Here is an 18016-nt window from a genome sequence, read left to right as displayed (position 1 = left end):
TAGTTCATCTTGGGATCCACGATTTACTTCCCTTCCGAAGGAACAAATCACATTTTGTGAGTTTGTCGGGAATGGGATTCGATCCCAAGTCCTTGGCGTAATAGTCATGTGCTTTACCAATCAAACCAGATCCGCTCGACAAGTTTTTAGACCGCGAGGCGCTTATTGAAAATAAATTGCTGAGTGAGGAAACCAGTAATGCAAATTTAAGTTTGTCAGAAACGTTCCTCTATGTTATGAGGTGACAATGACAAATGTTTGCCACGCCTATATGAATTTGACACCGATTATTTCGCAGTATTTGTTATAAATATTCATTAATGAGTTCATTCGTCCGTTTACAGCAAATGATGTTCGTAGTGATTTGAAAAATAGGAGAAAAAGTGTATTTTCGGCAGTTTTGTTCACTTCGTCATTGGGAGTTTTTTGAAAGCTATTGAATTCAGAGTTGGCCTCCCAACCGAGCTGAATCATATAACCAAGTTAAAATAAAAATGGCCGCAGAAAAACCCTCATGACGAAGAAAATAAACCTGCCTAATACCTAATGTCATGTCGTGATCGCGAAACGCGCGATGTGAGATGAGACCGTCAGTGATACAGGTATGTTCCGTTTTTGTCAAAACTCAAATCTTTACAATGCTACATATTGCCCTCTACTGGCATTTTACCAAATTCGCTGGTATGTCTGAAACATACTGGAAAAACGTATAATAAGAAGGCACACAATGTTGCTAATTTTACAAATTGAGAGATGAAATTTGTGAGAAAAAAAAATCGCGTTCTGGTGGGATTCGAACCCTTGACTCCGTATTCGCTAGACCGACGCTTTAACCAACTAAGCCACAGATCAGGTAATGATTCCTGCGGAATAGTCCTACAAAGGACTTATGGAGAAGATTTTGGAGCCCTAAAAGAAACCGTTTGAAGAATCCCAGAAGAAAGTCCCGATGAAATCATAGAAACACTTTTGAAGGAATCCATGAAAGAAATTCTGAAAGAATATCAGAAGGAATTTCTGGAACGATTTTAGAAAATAACAAGGATGGCAGAAAATCACTTCAAGCGATAAATGATACAGGATACGAATAATCCAAGATAGCCTTGTTCTTGCAGTAGCATGATGCCGACGCCTCACATCATGTTCGTATCACAGAACCATTAAAGCATCTGATGCACGCTTTATCGCGTGATGACCCGTTATCGGATCATGTTACAAGTCATGATAAATTTTATTCATCACATTGTTTGCCACTTATGCACCCGTAAGCCGCATTCATGATTCGAAATGATACGTTCATAAGCATATCTGGAAGTTAAATCACCAAGAATGCTCAAAAAGTGAATGAAATCACTAATTTATCATTTCGACTTCATGATAACGATCGCATCGCGCCCGCACATGCCGAGCGAATCATTCTTCTCGGACCGAAGTTTGTTATAATGCTTGACGACAAAATATTATCGTTGTTGCTATGATCGCGCGATGCCGTTCGACCGCGACACATTCGAAATCTGATCATGATCACTAGATTTCCATCCTTGGAAAATAAACTTGGAATAATTCCCATAGAAAACTCAGAAGAATTGGAGAAAATCCTGTAAAAAATGTGTGAACTCTTGGATGAATTTCAAAAGCTTAAACCTAGAATATTTATCGTTCTTCAAGAAATGACCAAGCGATCTTGATCTAGATAAATTCAAAAAAAATCTTCTTGGTGAGTCCTAAGTTCTTGGAAAGTTCCAAGTGATTGCATAAATAAATTCCTTGATAATTATCAACCCTCTACCTCCCATAGTTGCTCTAGAGCTCCATCGATATTCGACGAACTTGATGCAAATCGAATTAGATGAACAGGCTTGTCCTAGATTACAATCATATTCTAAAAACTATTACATCATATTCATCTGATGAATATGATGTAATAGTTTTTAGAGTGTGATTGTAATCTCATAAGGTTCCCAAACTTTCAGGTAGCGCGGCCCCCTTTGGCTAACAGACGTAGTTTTCGCGACCCACCACAGAAATTCCCTCATTTGTTGTCTATTACAATCAAATATTTTAGGGGCTGTCCATTAATTACGTAAGGGAATTTTAGCGATTTTTCGACACCCCCTCCCCCCCTTGTAAGATTTTTTGTATGAGAACCCAAAAACTTTTGTATGGCACGTAAGATTTCTAAAACCCCCCCTCCCCCCATGAAGCCTTACGTAATTAATGGACAGCCCCTTACTGTCCTTCGCGACCCCCTAGATGAAGGCTGGCGACCCCCCTGGGGGGTCGCGACCCACAGTTTGGGAAACCATAAGGTAAACCAAACTGCCAACTACTTGTTCCAATAGTTGAACAGTTGATTGATTTCGGAAAATTTGGCCAATTTGCAATAACTTTTGCTCAAGCTAAGCTTTCTTAGCATAGAAATAGTCGTTCAAAGTCGTGAGAAGGAATACAGGGGTAGACAAAATGATCGGGACAGGCAAAATTTCCACTTTTCAAAAAAAGTTCAACTAGCTGTATCTTTTCGAAAAGTGCATCAAATATTCTCAAATTTTTACTGTAAGTTCATCAACTAGTTGTGTGTCAGTGGTCCAAATTTGATCGGGCCATTTTCCACGAAATTATAAAGATTCTTGGAAAAGGTAAAATAATCCGAATGCCAACTTTGAGCTGTTATACCTCCGGATTCAATAAATCGAAGGCAATGAATTTTGATTATTTTTCTAATAAAACATAAAATTATTTAAAACTTCAACATCGTTTCAAAATTCAAGATGCAAATGCAAGTTCATTTAATGTCCCTCCAATTGACTTATATATAAATGTGATTTGAAAAAAAGTAACAACATAGCCGCCAACAAATTGAAATAGTAATGGAATACATATTAAAAATATACCAATTTTCTAAAAAAATCGTGAAAAAAATAAAATCGCTATAACTTTTTCTCTTGTTAAAAATTTTAAGTTAAGTCAAATGTTTTCCAGAGTATATAAGTCAAGGATGGCCAAAATTTCATTGCAATCGGTTTATTAAATTCGGAGATATGATAGCTGAAAGTTGGCATTCGGATAATTTTACCTGTTGCGACGGTATCGCTTGTATTTAGGTGAAACTGGCAACTGAACTGTTCTATCCAATAGGAATTAATTGAATACATTATAGTCGTAAGGGGAATTAGTGTTAAGTTGTGCGTCGAGTGAAAGAGTTCGTTAGTGATTAAGAAACTATCATGTAAGTTAATTTTAAGTAAAAACAATGAAAATTATTCAACTGAATTTCTATTAATATAGCATTGAAGCTGTCGTAAGAAAACGCTGCTTTCAGTATGTGTTTCGTTAATCCGAAAGAAACTCGCGCCAACATTCAAGAATTTTTATGACTTCGTGGAAAATGGCCCGATCTTTCTCAAATTTATACCACTGATACACAACAAGTTGATGAACTTACAGTAAGAATTTGAGAATATTCGTTGCACTTTCCGAAAAGCTACAGCTAGTTGAACATTTTTTTGGAAAGTGAAAATTTAGCCTGCCCCGATCATTTTGTCTATCCCCTGTAGGTTTAAAATATCCCGGTAATTTCTAAAGGAATCCTGAAGTAATCTCAGAATATACTCGTGGAGGAATGCCTCTCGTAAGAAAGAAAATATATCTTTCTCAGTAAAGGTATCGAAATCACGTTCAATATGAATTAAGTTAAATTAAATTTAAAAAAAAATGTGGTTACAAATGTGGAGTCACAAAAATGTGGAGAATCCAGAATGTCCTGTCGATGTAAACTAAAAAACTGTCAAATGTAAACAGTGCAACCAAGATGTGCTTAAAACGTCAAATAACAATCAACTCTTTTAGTAAACTGCATAATTTTACTTTGGACATGTGTTCCATAGCAAAACTTTCAGTTCACATTAAAATGTTGCCAAATTCTCTTGTAAAAAAAAACCATTCCGTTTTTGCCAACTGAAAATCACGGACCGTGTTAACAAAAACGGAACATACCTGTAGCTATACCAACAATTTCGCTGGGAGCGGACCTGGTGTGGTGGTTAGAACACAAGACTATCACGCAGAGCTCCTGGGATCTCAGAATTTCCTGGAAAAACTGCTGACATAATTTTTGAAGGATGCTCAGGAACAATTTCTGGAACAGTTGGGAAAATCTCTAGCGGAATTATTGGAACAATTACTGGATGGATGAATTTCTGGAAGAATCTCTAGAGAGGAACTCTTGGAGAAAATTCTGAAAAAAAAATTCTTGAGATGTTCCTGGAGGAATTTCTAGAGGAATTCTGAAGAAATTCCTGGAGAAATCCTCGAAGGAATATCTGAAGGAATCCTTGGAGAAATTCGTGGAGAAATCCCAGGAAAAATGCCAGAATTTCCTGGAGGAATTCTTAGCGGAATTCCTGGTGGAAATCCTGGAAGAAGCCCTTCAGCATTTCCGGGAGGAAAATCAGGAAGAATTCCTGGAGCAACCCCTGGAAAAATTTCAGAAGGTATTCTTAGAAAAAAAAACCCCCTGGAAGAATTTCTGAAGGAATCCCTGAAGGGTTCTCTGGAGAAATTCCTGGATGAATTGCTGACAGAATTTATGAAGGAATTCCTAGATCAATTTCTGATAAAATTCCTGGAGGAATATCTGAATAAATTCCTGGGGTAATTTTAGGGGGAATTTCTCGAGGCAACCCTGGAGAAATTTCTGGATGGTATCCTGGAGTAATGCCTGCATGAACCCCAGGAAGAACTCCTGAAGCAATCTCTGGAGAAACTCATGGAAGAACTCCTGCAGAATTCCTGGAGCAGTCCCTAAAACAATTCCTGGAGGAATCGCTGTATGAATTCGTGGAGAAATCTCTGCAAGAATCCAAGGAGAAATCCCTGGAAGAATACCTGGATTAATTCCTGGAAGAATGCCTAGGAGAATTCCTGGTGGTATTTTCGGAGGAATCCCTGATGAAATTCCTGGAGAAATATTTGGAGAAATGCCTGGAGGAAGTCCTGAAGCAATGTATGAAGGTAACCCTGGGGAAATTCTTGGAGGAATTCTTGGAAGGATCCCTCGAGGATATCATAGAGGAATGCCTGTAAGAATTTCTGAAAGAAAAATTTCTGGAGAAATATCTAGAGGAATTCCTAGAGGATTTTCTGGTGGAATTCTGGTAAGAAATCCCTGCATGAATTCCCAGAGGAATGCCTGAAAAAATGTTATTCCAGAAAGAATCACAGAGGGACTTTCCGAGTGAAGCCCTGGAGAAATTATTGGAGGAATCCCTGGAGGATATCCTCGAGGAATGCCTGTAGGGATTCCCGGAGGAATCTCTAGAGAAACTCCCGGAGGAATTTCTGGAGGAATCCCTGGAGCAATCTTTAGAGACATTTATGTAGGAAACCTTGGAGGAATTTTTAGAGGAATTCCTGCAGCTATTCGTAAGGAAATACCTGGAATAATTCCTAGAGGAATCCCCGAAGTATTTCGTGGAGGAGTCCCTTGAGGAATTTTTGGAGGAATCCCTGGAAGAACTCTTGAAGAAATCGCAGATAGAATTCTAAGAAGAGTTGGTGGAGGAATTCCTTGAGGAATTGCTGTAGCAGTTCCTGAAGGAATCTCGGCAGGAGTTCCTAAGGAAACCCCAGGAGGAATCCTGGAAGCAATTCCAAGAGTTATTCCTACTTTACGCTTTATGCGCTTTTTACAGTGCCCTTTTCAGGGCGCTGTTTGAACCCGTTGTGGCACGCTTATGCGATTATGTCGACCCTATTCCCTTACCTTCCCTTTCCCTATCCCATCCCTTATTCCTCCCTTCGCTCTCCCTCAGGTAAATGATGAATAGGCTCGTATTCATGGCGATGGCACAAATTTCCCAAATGGAGGAGAACGTGCCTCTTGAGCCGACCTACTGATACCTGATAAGAGTTATTCCTAAGGGAATCCCAAAACAGTCCATGGAAGAAATGCTGGATTGATTCCTGGAGGAGTTCCTGAAAGAATTCCAAGAGGAACTCCTGAAGGAATGCCAAAAAGAGTTTCTGGGGGAATCCTTAGAGGAATTTTTAAAATTATTTAATGTAGTTGTTCCTGAAAGAATCACAGAAGAAATTCGCGGGTTATTCTCTAGAGGGATTCTTCAAAGAATCCCAGGATGAAATCCTGAAGAAAACGCAGATGGAATTCTTGGAGAAATCCTGAGTTCGTGGAGGAACTCCTTGAGGAATCCCTGAAGCAGTTCCTGAATGAATTTCCGAAGAAACCCCAGAAGGGATCCCGGAAGCAATACCAAGTGTAATTCCTAAGGGAATCCTTAAACAGTTCCTGGAGGAAGTACTGGATTGATTCCTGGAGGAGTTCCTGAAGAAAATCCAAGTGGATTTTTTGAAGGAATTCTAAAAAGAGTTCCAGGAAGAATCCTTGGATTAATTTTCAAAATAATCCGTGAAGCTTTTCCTGAAAAAAACACAGAAGAAATTCACGGGTGAATCCCTGGAGGAATTTTGGAGGTATTCCTGAAGAAATTCCATGAGGGGATTCCTTAGGAAATCCAAGGAAGCTTTCTAAACAAAGATCCAGAACTCTAAACAGGATTAATCCAGAATTTTGAACAGCATTAATCCAGAATCTGGTTCGTCCAAATCCCTGAATAGGATTCATCCAGAATCTTGAACAGGATTCGTCCAGAAGACTGAACAGGACTCGTCCAGAATTCTGAACAGCATTCGTCCAGAACTCTGAACAGATCTTATCCAGAATCTTGAGCAGGATTCATCCAGAATTCTGAACAGGATTCGTTCAGAATCCTCAACAGGATTCGTTCAAAATCCTGAACAGGATTCGTTCAAAATCCTGAACAGGATTCGTTGAAAATCCTGAATAGGATTCGTTCAGAATCCTGAACAGGATTCGTCCAGAACCCTGAACAGATTTCGTTCAGAATTCTGATCAGGATTCGTCTAGAGCCCTGATCAGGATTTGTCCAGAACACTGAACAGAATTCATCTAGAACCCTGAACAGAATTCGTCCAGAACACTGAACAGGATTTGTTTAGATTACTGAACATAATTTGTCCAGAATCCTGAACAGGATTCGTTCAGGATTCTGAAAAACATTTGTCCAGAATCCTGAGAAGGATTCATCTAGCATTCTGAACAGGATTCGTCCAGAATTCTGAACAGGATTCATCCAAAATATGAATCGTCCAGAACCCTGAACAGGATCCGTCCAGAATTCTGAACAGGATTCGTCCAGAATCCTGAACAGAATTTGTCCAGTATCTTGAACAGGATTCATCCAAAATCTGATTTGTCCAGAATTCTGAACAGGATTCGTCGAAACTCTGAACAGAGTTCGTCCAGAATCCTGAACAGGATTTGCCCAGTATCCTGAATAGGATTCATCCAATATCTGATTTGTCCAGAATCCTGAACAGGATTCATCCAGAATTCTGAACAGGATTCGTCCAAGCTCTAGTCTAGAATTCTGAACAGGATTCATCAAAAATTTGAATCGTCCAGAACCATGAACAGGTTTCGTCCAGTATTCTGAACAGGATTCCTCCAGAATTCTGAACAGGATTCGTCTAAGCTCTGAACAGGATTTGTTCAGAATCCTGAACAGGATTTGTCCCAGCATCCTGAACGAACAGGAATAATCCAAAATCTGATTCGTTGAGAACCCTGAACAGGATTCATCCAGAATTCTGAACAGGATTTGTCTAGAATTCTGAAAAGGATTCGAGCAGCACTCTGAACATAATTCGTCCAGAACCCTAAACAGGATTTGTCCAGAATTCTGAACATGATTGATCCAAAATCTGATTCGTCAAGAAACCTGAAATGATTTCGTTTAGAATTCTGAACAGGATTCGTCCAGAGTTCTGAATAGGAACTGTCCAGAATTTCGAAAGATAGCAAATCTCATGAAATCCCATCTGGAATACCTGGTGGAATCCTAAAAGAAGTTCCTTGAATATATACTACGAAGAATGCTTTAAGCAATCCTAAAGAAAATCAAGGAGGTAGGCTAAAACAAGTTCCTGGAGGAAACCCATGAGGAATTTCTCGAGGAATCCTTGGCTAAAATCTTTAAATTAATTCCTAGACGTATCACCGGTGAAACTTCTGGAAGAATCCCAGGAAGATTATCTTGAATAATCTCACTAAGAATTCCTGGAGAAATCACCATAGAAATCTCTAGAGAAATCCCTAGAAAAATTCTGCGAGGCGAGTAATTAATATCTGCTCTATCCTGAAAATAAGAGGAATTACAAGAGTTGATCCACCTATTTTACATACCATTTAACCGCTAACATACACCTCAAGTATCCTGGAATGATGGCATACTTCTCATTCTTCTGAACGGCCTCAATGATTTGATCGGCCACGTCATTGGAATCCAGCGTAGGAACCCACCTAAAAAGTTAGATTGTATGTTGGTACAAAACATATAAAACAAATAAAGAACCCCCCTAGTTGCTACTAACCTAGAGTTCACATCGTCAAACATCCCCGTCGCCTGGATGAAGTAAGGGCAGATCACGGTCGTGAACACTCCATGCGCTCCCATACACTCCAGCTCTATCCTCAGGGCTTCGTCGAAACCAACCTGTGAAACAACAATAGTAGTTAGACAATGGTCGCCGTGAATCAGCCCCAAGCCTCTCCGCAGTCTTACCGCAGCGAATTTGCTCGAACAGTAGTCCACCAGTTTGGAAATTCCGACGTGACCGGCAAGGGAAGCGATCGTCACTATGTGTCCATGATCACGTTCCAACATCGCCGGCAGGAAGGCTTTGGTGGTCTATAATAGGTAGAAAGACGGAAGAAAGGTATGGAATACACGTGGTTCATACGGTAATTGTAGAAATAACTAAAGTGACGCAATCTTGAATTCATACAGGGCTTGTTTTTTAAATGTAACACACATCTATCTTTCATCATCAAAGTTGTATCTTGAATCTTCTATCTTCTTTTTTCTGTTTTCCATCTGTTATATTGTATCCTCTACCATTCATATTCTTTACTCTTTTGTTTTCTATCTTCCCCCCATTTTCCATTATGTATCTTCAATCTACTTTTTATACTGATCTGCTATCTTCTTTATTCAAGTTTCTGCTTATATATTTTATTTCAGTCTTCAATCTTTTATTTTCTTTTTCTGTTTTGAATATTCATTGTTTTAATAATTTTGAATCTTCTACCTCTAGTTCTACCATCTATTCCTCTAATTTGTATCGTTTATGTTGTACCTTCTACTTTCCATCTTTTGCATTATATATTTTGTCTTCAATATAACTATGAACAGACTAGGAAGAACCTATTTATTATAACGTCCAGTATAAATACAAGATCAATTCACTTTAGGAGAATGATAACAAACACCAATTGGAAGTTTTAGGTTTCTCGAAGATACTAGTCCTGTTCAACGACGTAGGTTGAACTTGCTCGAAGTTGCTGCATCTCGCTTTACCCGTTTGATGACAAATGGGTAAGAGCAAGATGCAGCAACTTCGAGCAAGTTCAACCTGCGTCGTTGAACAGGACTACTGACTGATTCAATTGGCATTCCTTCTGCGTTCACCCACTGAGTGAACTTAATTCTTGGAGGAGTGCTTCTTGTCATTTCTCGTCACGTTCTTGGTGACCAGACTCGGCGCGAGCTTTCGCGCGAGAAGAATCTCAACTAGACGGGTGCTATTCACATTGACTGGCTAGTGACCGGGACGCGCAAAGCACCCTTCATGTCAAGCACAATGACCAGGCAGAATCAGGCAGATTCGCGCGTTAGAAGACCGACACGGCGAAGAGTACGCCGACGACGACGGAAGCACTTAATCATCAATCTTTTGTTGGCGAAACTCTTGAGCGCACGAAGAAAAAAGCCGGAATCCAATCAGTAATTCCCATCGAGGAAACCCAAACAGATGGGTGTTCATTATCATTACACTGATTTTTATTCAAGGTCAAGAAGACACCGGCGGCGACGCATGGCGCGGCGCGTCGATCATACTTACCCAAAAGTGTGCAATAATATTTACGTTGAAGGAACGCTCGATCAAGTGATCGGGAGTGTCGAGTAGTGCTCTGCCCGAGACAACGCCCGCGTTGTTGAACAGCAGCGATACCTGTGGGGAAGAATGGACGGGAAAGATGAAGTTAGAACAATGTTCAATCAGCGTACAATTTCAAGGTTAATTTCGGTACCAGTAATCAGTGTTGATGGAGAAAAAATGCAAAAAATAACGAAAATTTAATAACATTTGCTGACGTAATACCGGTATCAGTTAATGTGATCTATCTGATCCGAATTTGAATAATTTAAATTATTTGGTGCAGTGTACGTAAGCTGGTAATGGGCAGCAATCTTATTAACAAAATTGACGTAGAATGAAAATAGCAATGCGAAATTGGTTCTTGAGTTGACCCAATTACTCAAGAAAACACAAAAATTATCGAAGAGAATTTAAAACATATATTTAAGATGAGCTAGATCATTCAAAATGTGCATAAAGGCTACAGCTGAAACAGTAATTTTGTTATACGAATAAAATTTTTGTGCAAAAGTATGTGCTGGAATTTTTGTTGTCATTTGTTATTACGTGCATTATTCCACGGTAATTGAAAGATATCCACTGAACACCAAGTGTAAATTCTTAAAATCCCATCTTCTTGAAGAAATCAAAACATTTGAACTCCTAATGTTGAAGTTTGTTTTTTTTATTTATTATAGAGGTTTTAAATTATGGGATTCATTCGCAATGTTGAATGATTTGATCCAATTATTAAACGTTTCATTCGGTGTTAGGCCATTCGGCCGAAAGGTCATTAGGCCGAATGGTCATTGGATCTTCTTCTTGCTCGTTACGTCTTCATCGGCTTTGTTACGTCCCCACTGAGACAAAGCCTGCTTCTCAGCTTAGTATTCTACAGGGGATAGACAAAATGATCGGGACAGGCAAAATTTTCACTCTTCGAAAAATGTTCAACTAGCTGTAACTTTTCGAAAAGTGCATCAAATAGTCCCAAATTTTTACTGTAAGTTCATCAACTAGTTGTGTATCAGTGGTCAAAATTTGGAATAGATTGGGCCATTCTCCACGAAGTTATAAAGATTCTTGAAAAAGGTAAAATTATCCGATAGCCAAATTTGAGCTGTATTATCTCCGGATAATATATAATGAACTCTGAAAAACATTTGACTTAAGTTAAAATTTTTACTAAGAGAAAAAGTTATAGCGATTTTTTTTCACGATTTTTTAGTAAATTGGTCTATTTTTAATATGCATTTAATTACTTTTTCAATTTATTGGCGACCATGTTGTTTAAAACACATTTATATATAACTCAATTAGAAAGAAATTAAATGAACTATAATATACATCTTGAATTTTGAAACGATGTTGAAGTTTTGGATAATTTGGTGTTTTCTTAGAAAAATAATCTTATCGTTATAAGTTTCTTCCATGTTAAAAATTTTAAGTTAAGTCAAAGGTTTTTCATAGCTCATTATATAAGTCATAAATGGTCATAATTTCATTGCATTCGGTTCAATGATTCCGGAGATATAACAGCTCAAAGTTGGCTATCGGATTAATTTACCTTTTCCAAACATCTTTATAACTTAGTGAAGAATGGTCCGATCTTTTTCAAAATTCGACCACTGATGCCCAACTAGTTGATGAACTCACAGTAAAAATTTGAGAATATTTGATGCGCGTTTCGAAAAGTTACAGTTAGTTAGACATTTTTTGAAAAGTGAAAATTTTGCCTGTCCCGATCATTTTGTCTTTCCCCTGTATGAATACTTCCACAGTTATTAACTGAGAGCTTCCTCTGCAAATGACCATTTTGCATGTGTGTATCGTGTGACAGGCACGAAGATACTTTATTGATGCTGAATCTACTGATATTTTACCCATATTTTTTTCCTTCTTTTAAATATAGGCTGTTCTTTCTAGTGTTATTGCTCAAATAGTTTTTGGCGCTGAAACTGCTGATATTCAATTCATAAATTTTTCCTTCTTTAAAACATAGGTTATTCTTTCTAGTTTCATTGTTAAACTAGTTTTTAGCAAAAAATTGTTGGAAAAGGTAAAAACAACGGATAACTTTCAATTCGTCCTGATGACCATTCGGCCTAATGGCCTTCGGCCTAATGACCTTTGGCCTAATGACCCAGCAACAGAAGGGCCCATATAGCCACAGAACGTTAGAGAATTTTGATGAATACCCCTCAAAAAGTATAAAATTTAGCCAAAACATTTTGAAGGGGAGGTGGAGATAAAAATGCCAAAATGAAATTTGTATTATCCTTATTATGGGCTGTAAAACGGTGAGTCGATAAGGAAAGCGTTCAACATAGATCTGGTCCTCACAAGTTCCTACCTCATGCTTCCACGGGTCAAGCGATGACAAAGACCGCCAGCTAAGAGTTGTGTGCTAAGCTGGTAGTGTAGCCTTGGCACTGTTGTCCTTCTGACTTCATCTACATTGAGGAGGTACGTTCCGAGCGTCTGTTAACAAACAGCGTCGGTTCTGGCATCCAACGGCTGAGTAAGAAATGCCGTGCCACGCCCAGCTAGATCCAAGGTGGTAGCCCCACCACGGTGGATAGGGGACCTTAGGCCAACAACCTACTGTTTCCGAAACCAAAAAACCGTTACAGAAACCGAAAATGAAAGATTACGAACTGATTCAACAGTAACGACTTTTAGCGCGACACAACGGACAAGAACTGGAACTTGGTATGTTATCACCCTAGCCCAGCATGGTAAACTGGCACAACTAGCCAATGAGGCATGTCGTATGAAGCTTGAGATCCTAGGACTGAGCGAAATCCGTTGGCCGAACTTTGGAGAACACAGATTGGCATCGGGTCAAAATCTGCTATACTCTGGCCTACGAGGTGAACACGCTCCTCGCCACCGTGGAGTTGGTTCCCTACTCAGCGCTCACGCCCACGCTGCGCTCGTGAAGTGGGAAGTGGGATAATTGTAGCCAGACTCAGAACACGGGTTCGAAACCTTACCATGATCCAATGTTACGCGCTATCCAATGTTGCCGAATTGCAAGACATAGAGAACTTTCAGTCAACTGAATGCTGTCGTGGACAAGATTCCGAAAGGTGATAAATATCAAGATCCTCATGGGGGACTTCAACGCGAAGGTTGGTTCCAACAACTCGGACTATGAGCACGTCATGGAACGCCGACGCCATGTTCTCGGTGAAATGAGCGAAAACGGAGACCTGTTTGCAGAGTTTTGTGGTAACAATGACATGGTGATTGGGGGATCGATCTTTCGTCATCGACCAGTGCACAATAGGTTTCCCGTGGTGGCGTCACGGAAAAACAAATCGACCACATCTGCATCAGCCGAAAATGGAGATGGAGCCTTCTTGATGTGCGGAACAAACGTAGCGCCGACATTGCGTCTGACCATCATCTTCTAATCGGCGAGATCCGACTGCGCGTTGCTATGATCCATCGACAGTAGGAGAAAATCGGGCACCGGTTCAACACGCCGACTGAAAGACGCTGTGGTGAAAAGGTCCTTCATCGAGCAGTTAGAGAACCGTGCTGCGAATATCCCAGAAGGTGGAAGCGTAGAAGATCAATAGAGCGCCATCAAGAACGCCTTTATCGCCGCCGGCGATAATATTTAGGGTGAGCTACGCACCCGAAGAAAGCAGTGGATCACAGATGATACCTGGAGGAAGATAGAGCAGCGAAGGAACGCCAAAGCCGCGATAGAGCGTGCGAAAACACGAGGAGCCAAAGCCGTAGCCCGTCAGCGCTATTCGGCTCTCGAGAAGGAAGTGAAACGCTCATGTAGACGGGACAAAAGAGCGTTGGCGGACTCCCTAGCCGACGAAGGCGAGAAAGCCGCAAAACCAGCGACATCCGTCTCCTCTACGACGTCTCACGTCGCCTTAGTGGGACCAAGATGAATTCTACGATGCTCGTGAAAGACACGTCTGGACAGTTACTGACCGACCCGACTGACCAGTTGAAACGCTGGTTCGAGCACTTTGGAAACCTTTTAAAGTGTCGGCCACGCTATGAACACCTCAGCATGATCCGCCAAGGGTTCGACGCATTACCCGTGTCAACACCGAAGCTCCATCAGTACAAGATATAGAAACAGCCATCCGTAGCATGGTATCGAAGGAGTCGATCGCACATCAGATGAGATGCTCAAAGCTAACCCCGTAGTATCCACACAACTACTGTATCAATTATTCTGCGACATTTCCGACTGGATGCAAGGCGTCTTAGTAAAGGTACCCAAAAAGGGTGACCTGACTGTATGCGATAATAGGCGGGGCATAATGTTACTGTGTATCGTTCTCAAAGTCCTCTGCAAAGTGATCCTTAACCGGATACAGGAGCAGATTGACGTAACTCTCCGACGGCAGCAAGCAGGATTCCGTGCCGGACGATCCTGTGTGGACCATATTGTCACGTTCCGTATCGTCCTGGACCAAATCAATAAATTCCAATAGTCTTTCTACCAGTTGTTCATTGATTACGAAGAAGCTTTCGACCGTCTCAATCACGGAAACATGTGGGAAGCCCTCAGGCGCAAGGGTCTGCCTGAGAAAATCATCGGCCTCATTGAAGCACAGTACAGGGCATTTTCGTGTAGAGTACTGCACAACGGTGTTTTGTCCGATCCCATCCGGGTCGTTACTGTAGTGAGGCAAGGATGTATGTATAGTGTATAGCTAACAACGCTACTGTTCCTCATCGTAATCGACGAGATCCTGGTAGGTGCGATTGACCATGAACCATATCGTCGATTGCTGTGGCAGCCCATTACCATGGAGCACCTAAATGACTTCGAACTGGCTGATGACGTTGCTTTCCTAGCTCAACGACGCTCTGATATGCAGAGCAAGCTCGATGATCTTGCCAATCGCTCCTCAGCGGCAGGTCTTAATATCAACGTCAACAAGACCAAATCGTAGGATGTAAACACGGTCAACCCTTCCAGCTTTACGGTAGATGGGCCATCAGTGGATAATGTTGAAAGCTTCCAATATCTTGGTAGCCAAATGGCGATGGCGACACCAAAATCGTCACAGATGCACGGATCAAGAAGGCGAGGGCTGCTTTTGCAAGTTTAAGAAATGTATGAAAAAACAACCAGATCAGTCGACGCACCAAAATCCGAATGTTTAACTCGAACGTGAAATCTGTGCTGCCATACGCCAGTGAAAACTGGTGTGTAGGGAATCGCGCCACTTGGGCGGTGGCTTCTATATTCGTCTGTTTTCCACTATAACTCAGTCAAATTTGAACCAATTGACACAACTTTTGGAATGTGGTGAGATAGGTATAGTATCTACCCGTGTACAACATTTCAAGTCAATTGGTTCAAAATTGACTGAGTTATAGTGGAAAACAGACGAATATAGAAGCCACCGCCCAAGTGGCGCGATACCCTATCTGATTCAGTGGAGAGCACTCAACGGCTGCAGGTCTTCATCAATAGATGCCTGCGGTACATAATTCGTGCATCGTGGCCTCACAATTGGATCTCCAACGTGGAGCTCCATCGTCGAAGTCATCAAAAGCCGATATAGACAGAAATTCGGGAGCGAAAGTGTAGGTGGATCGGCCACACTCTACGCAGGGGCGGAAACGAAATCTGCATGCAAGCGTTAGATTGAAACCCAGCAGGACATCGCAGCAGAGGCAGACCCAGAGGCTCATGGCGGCGCAGCCTCAACAACGAAATCAAGCAAATCGACAGAAATTTGACCTGGCCACTGGTTTATTATGCTTTCTGTGTAGGAAACTGCAAGAGGCTTCGGGGTATATAGGAACTCCGACATTCAGAAGCGGCAACTGCAAGGTTAATCTGAAGTCCTAGCACCGGACGTTGAATGAATGGCAGTCACGTATGATATTTTATGGTCTGAAACTATTGAATGTGCTTTATCTTTGAACAAAACAATCAATACTTATGCTGAACACTTTAAGATTACGATCTTTAAATGCAACAGTGCACTAAAGATTCAATCTAGCGCGGTCGAGATGCATGTTTGCAACTGGTAATGCTTAACAATGCATCACCAGATTGACGGATGAATTCGAAAGTGTTGAGTTGAATTATTCATTTCAAATAGTGCAAATGCCGGTTTATCAAATCCCACTAGAATTGCAATCGCAAGGTGATTGAACTCGTAAAAGTTTCCCCGACGTTCCAAGACAAAGTGATTGTAATCGGTGGCCTACAAAAGTGTAGCCACAGATATGTTCACTTCCGTTCTGTAGAACATACCCACACGCAATCACTTACACATGTTGGCAAATATCTACCAAACCCCACGCTTCAAGTAATTTTCTCACGGTTCAATCAATTAGAAAACCTGCTCCAAACATGTAATTAAATCATGCAATAGCCACCGCTCCGGTTGCTCTGTCGTCGTGTGCGTATAAAAACGGCCGGCGTTATCTTTACACAATTTTTATGTGATGTTGCTAGGCGTTGTTGATAACTGAATTGTTGAGTTCGATTTTACAATACAATACGATACAATTGAAATCGTGTATCAAATGATCTGTTGCACTTGAATCGATCGCAAACTTTTCTGATACTTGAGGATCAGCGAATGTTAAAAACCATCAGTATTTTGTTATTTATAGTAATACATATCTGAATATAGTTAAATTCTTTGATGTTCGTGGAGCGGACCTGGCGTGATGGTTAAACAGAATACTTGACTATCACGCCGAGGACCTGGGATCGACAAACTCACTTCGAAAGGGAAGTAAAGCGTGGGTCCCAAGATGAACTAGCCAAGGGCTAAACATCTTGTTAATACAAATAAAATAAAACTGATGTTCGTTGATCAGCAACTTATAGAAGGAAATCGAGCACAGGCCATATTGTTGGAACCATTGGCCGATAGCCTCTGTATTCTGCATGCGGGTCTGTTCAGAATACAGGTGACCGGCCAAATGGTTCTAACCATCTGACATACCCGGACAATCGAAATTATCTATATCTTATATATTATAGACATAAGTAAAACCTTGAAGCATTTGAACGCAAAGTGCGTTTAATTGACAAATTGAGAGATAAATTTGTGAAAAATTACCGCTTGGTTAACCCTCGAGCAGTCGCGCCTTTGACTACCTGCAGCGACGCCGCGCTCACGCTGTGTACCATGGTGTGTGTACTCAGTACACGACGCGACTGCTCCCGGGTTAAGAGGTATTCGAACCATGATTCGAACCCACGACTTCGTATCGCAAGTCCGGCGCATCAACAAACTAGGACTGGATTTGAAGCCCCACCTAAACCAGGTATCAGAAGGCCGGCTCCAGAGGCACGTTATCTTCCATTTGGGACATTTGTGCCATTAAAAAACTCTCCTTGAGCTCTAAGATGTCAATCTCACACACCCTTGCGGCCTATGAACAACAAGTGCGAGCGTATTTTTCTAGAATGTTGAATAATGAAGCTCGATTGACTACTTCGTCACCAACCATCTGATCGTTGCGGGAAAGTGCAATAAATTAATCGTCATATCAAATTGTACACATTTTGATGTTGCATCTTAATGTGATGCTGATGTGTTATTCAAAAAATCAATGAATATCACACCAATAACTCAAAGATGAACTTTTTTGAAATTTCTGCAAAAGAGCAAGATTAGTTCTTCTGAACGAAATAAAAAACATGCGCCAGCGCAATACAAAGATGGGTCTGTGTAAGTGTGACGTCAAGGTTCCTTTAATGCGTTATGAAAACGATGAACTCGATGCTCGTATTTCCCTAGTATAATAGTGAGAACAACTCCCTGTTTTTCCGTAGTTTGTGTTTAACGCTTGATGTATTTTTTTTTTTCAAGATAACCTATACAATCATATTTTGATATTTTTTTTTGTTACAAAATATGAATATTGTGGATTTAGCACCAAATTGATGTCGGAAGTAACTTCATTGACTTCCGCTGGCTTTCCTGTGCGTTAAACATAACGTCGGAAGTAGTGCGCAATATAGTGAATCTGATGC

General features: G+C 40.7%; 1 protein-coding gene across 5 annotated transcripts in view; it reads right to left on the bottom strand.

The window, feature by feature from the left end:
- Positions 1 to 18016, bottom strand: part of LOC109416528 (short-chain dehydrogenase/reductase family 16C member 6) — a 96442-nt gene that overhangs the window by 6300 nt on the left and 72126 nt on the right. For all 5 annotated transcript variants that reach the window (XM_062850568.1, XM_062850567.1, XM_062850569.1 and 2 more), the window contains 4 exons: positions 10003 to 10113; positions 8664 to 8789; positions 8473 to 8594; positions 8285 to 8401 (listed from right to left, as the gene is read on the bottom strand). In XM_062850568.1, the coding sequence (XP_062706552.1) occupies positions 8285 to 8401; positions 8473 to 8594; positions 8664 to 8789; positions 10003 to 10113 (476 nt within the window). The remainder of the gene's footprint in view (positions 1 to 8284; positions 8402 to 8472; positions 8595 to 8663; positions 8790 to 10002; positions 10114 to 18016) is intronic.

This window comes from Aedes albopictus, chromosome 2 (genome assembly GCF_035046485.1).
Source record: "Aedes albopictus strain Foshan chromosome 2, AalbF5, whole genome shotgun sequence".
Classification (NCBI taxonomy): Eukaryota; Metazoa; Arthropoda; class Insecta; order Diptera; family Culicidae; genus Aedes; species Aedes albopictus.
This window is presented reverse-complemented; position numbering and strand designations above follow the sequence as displayed.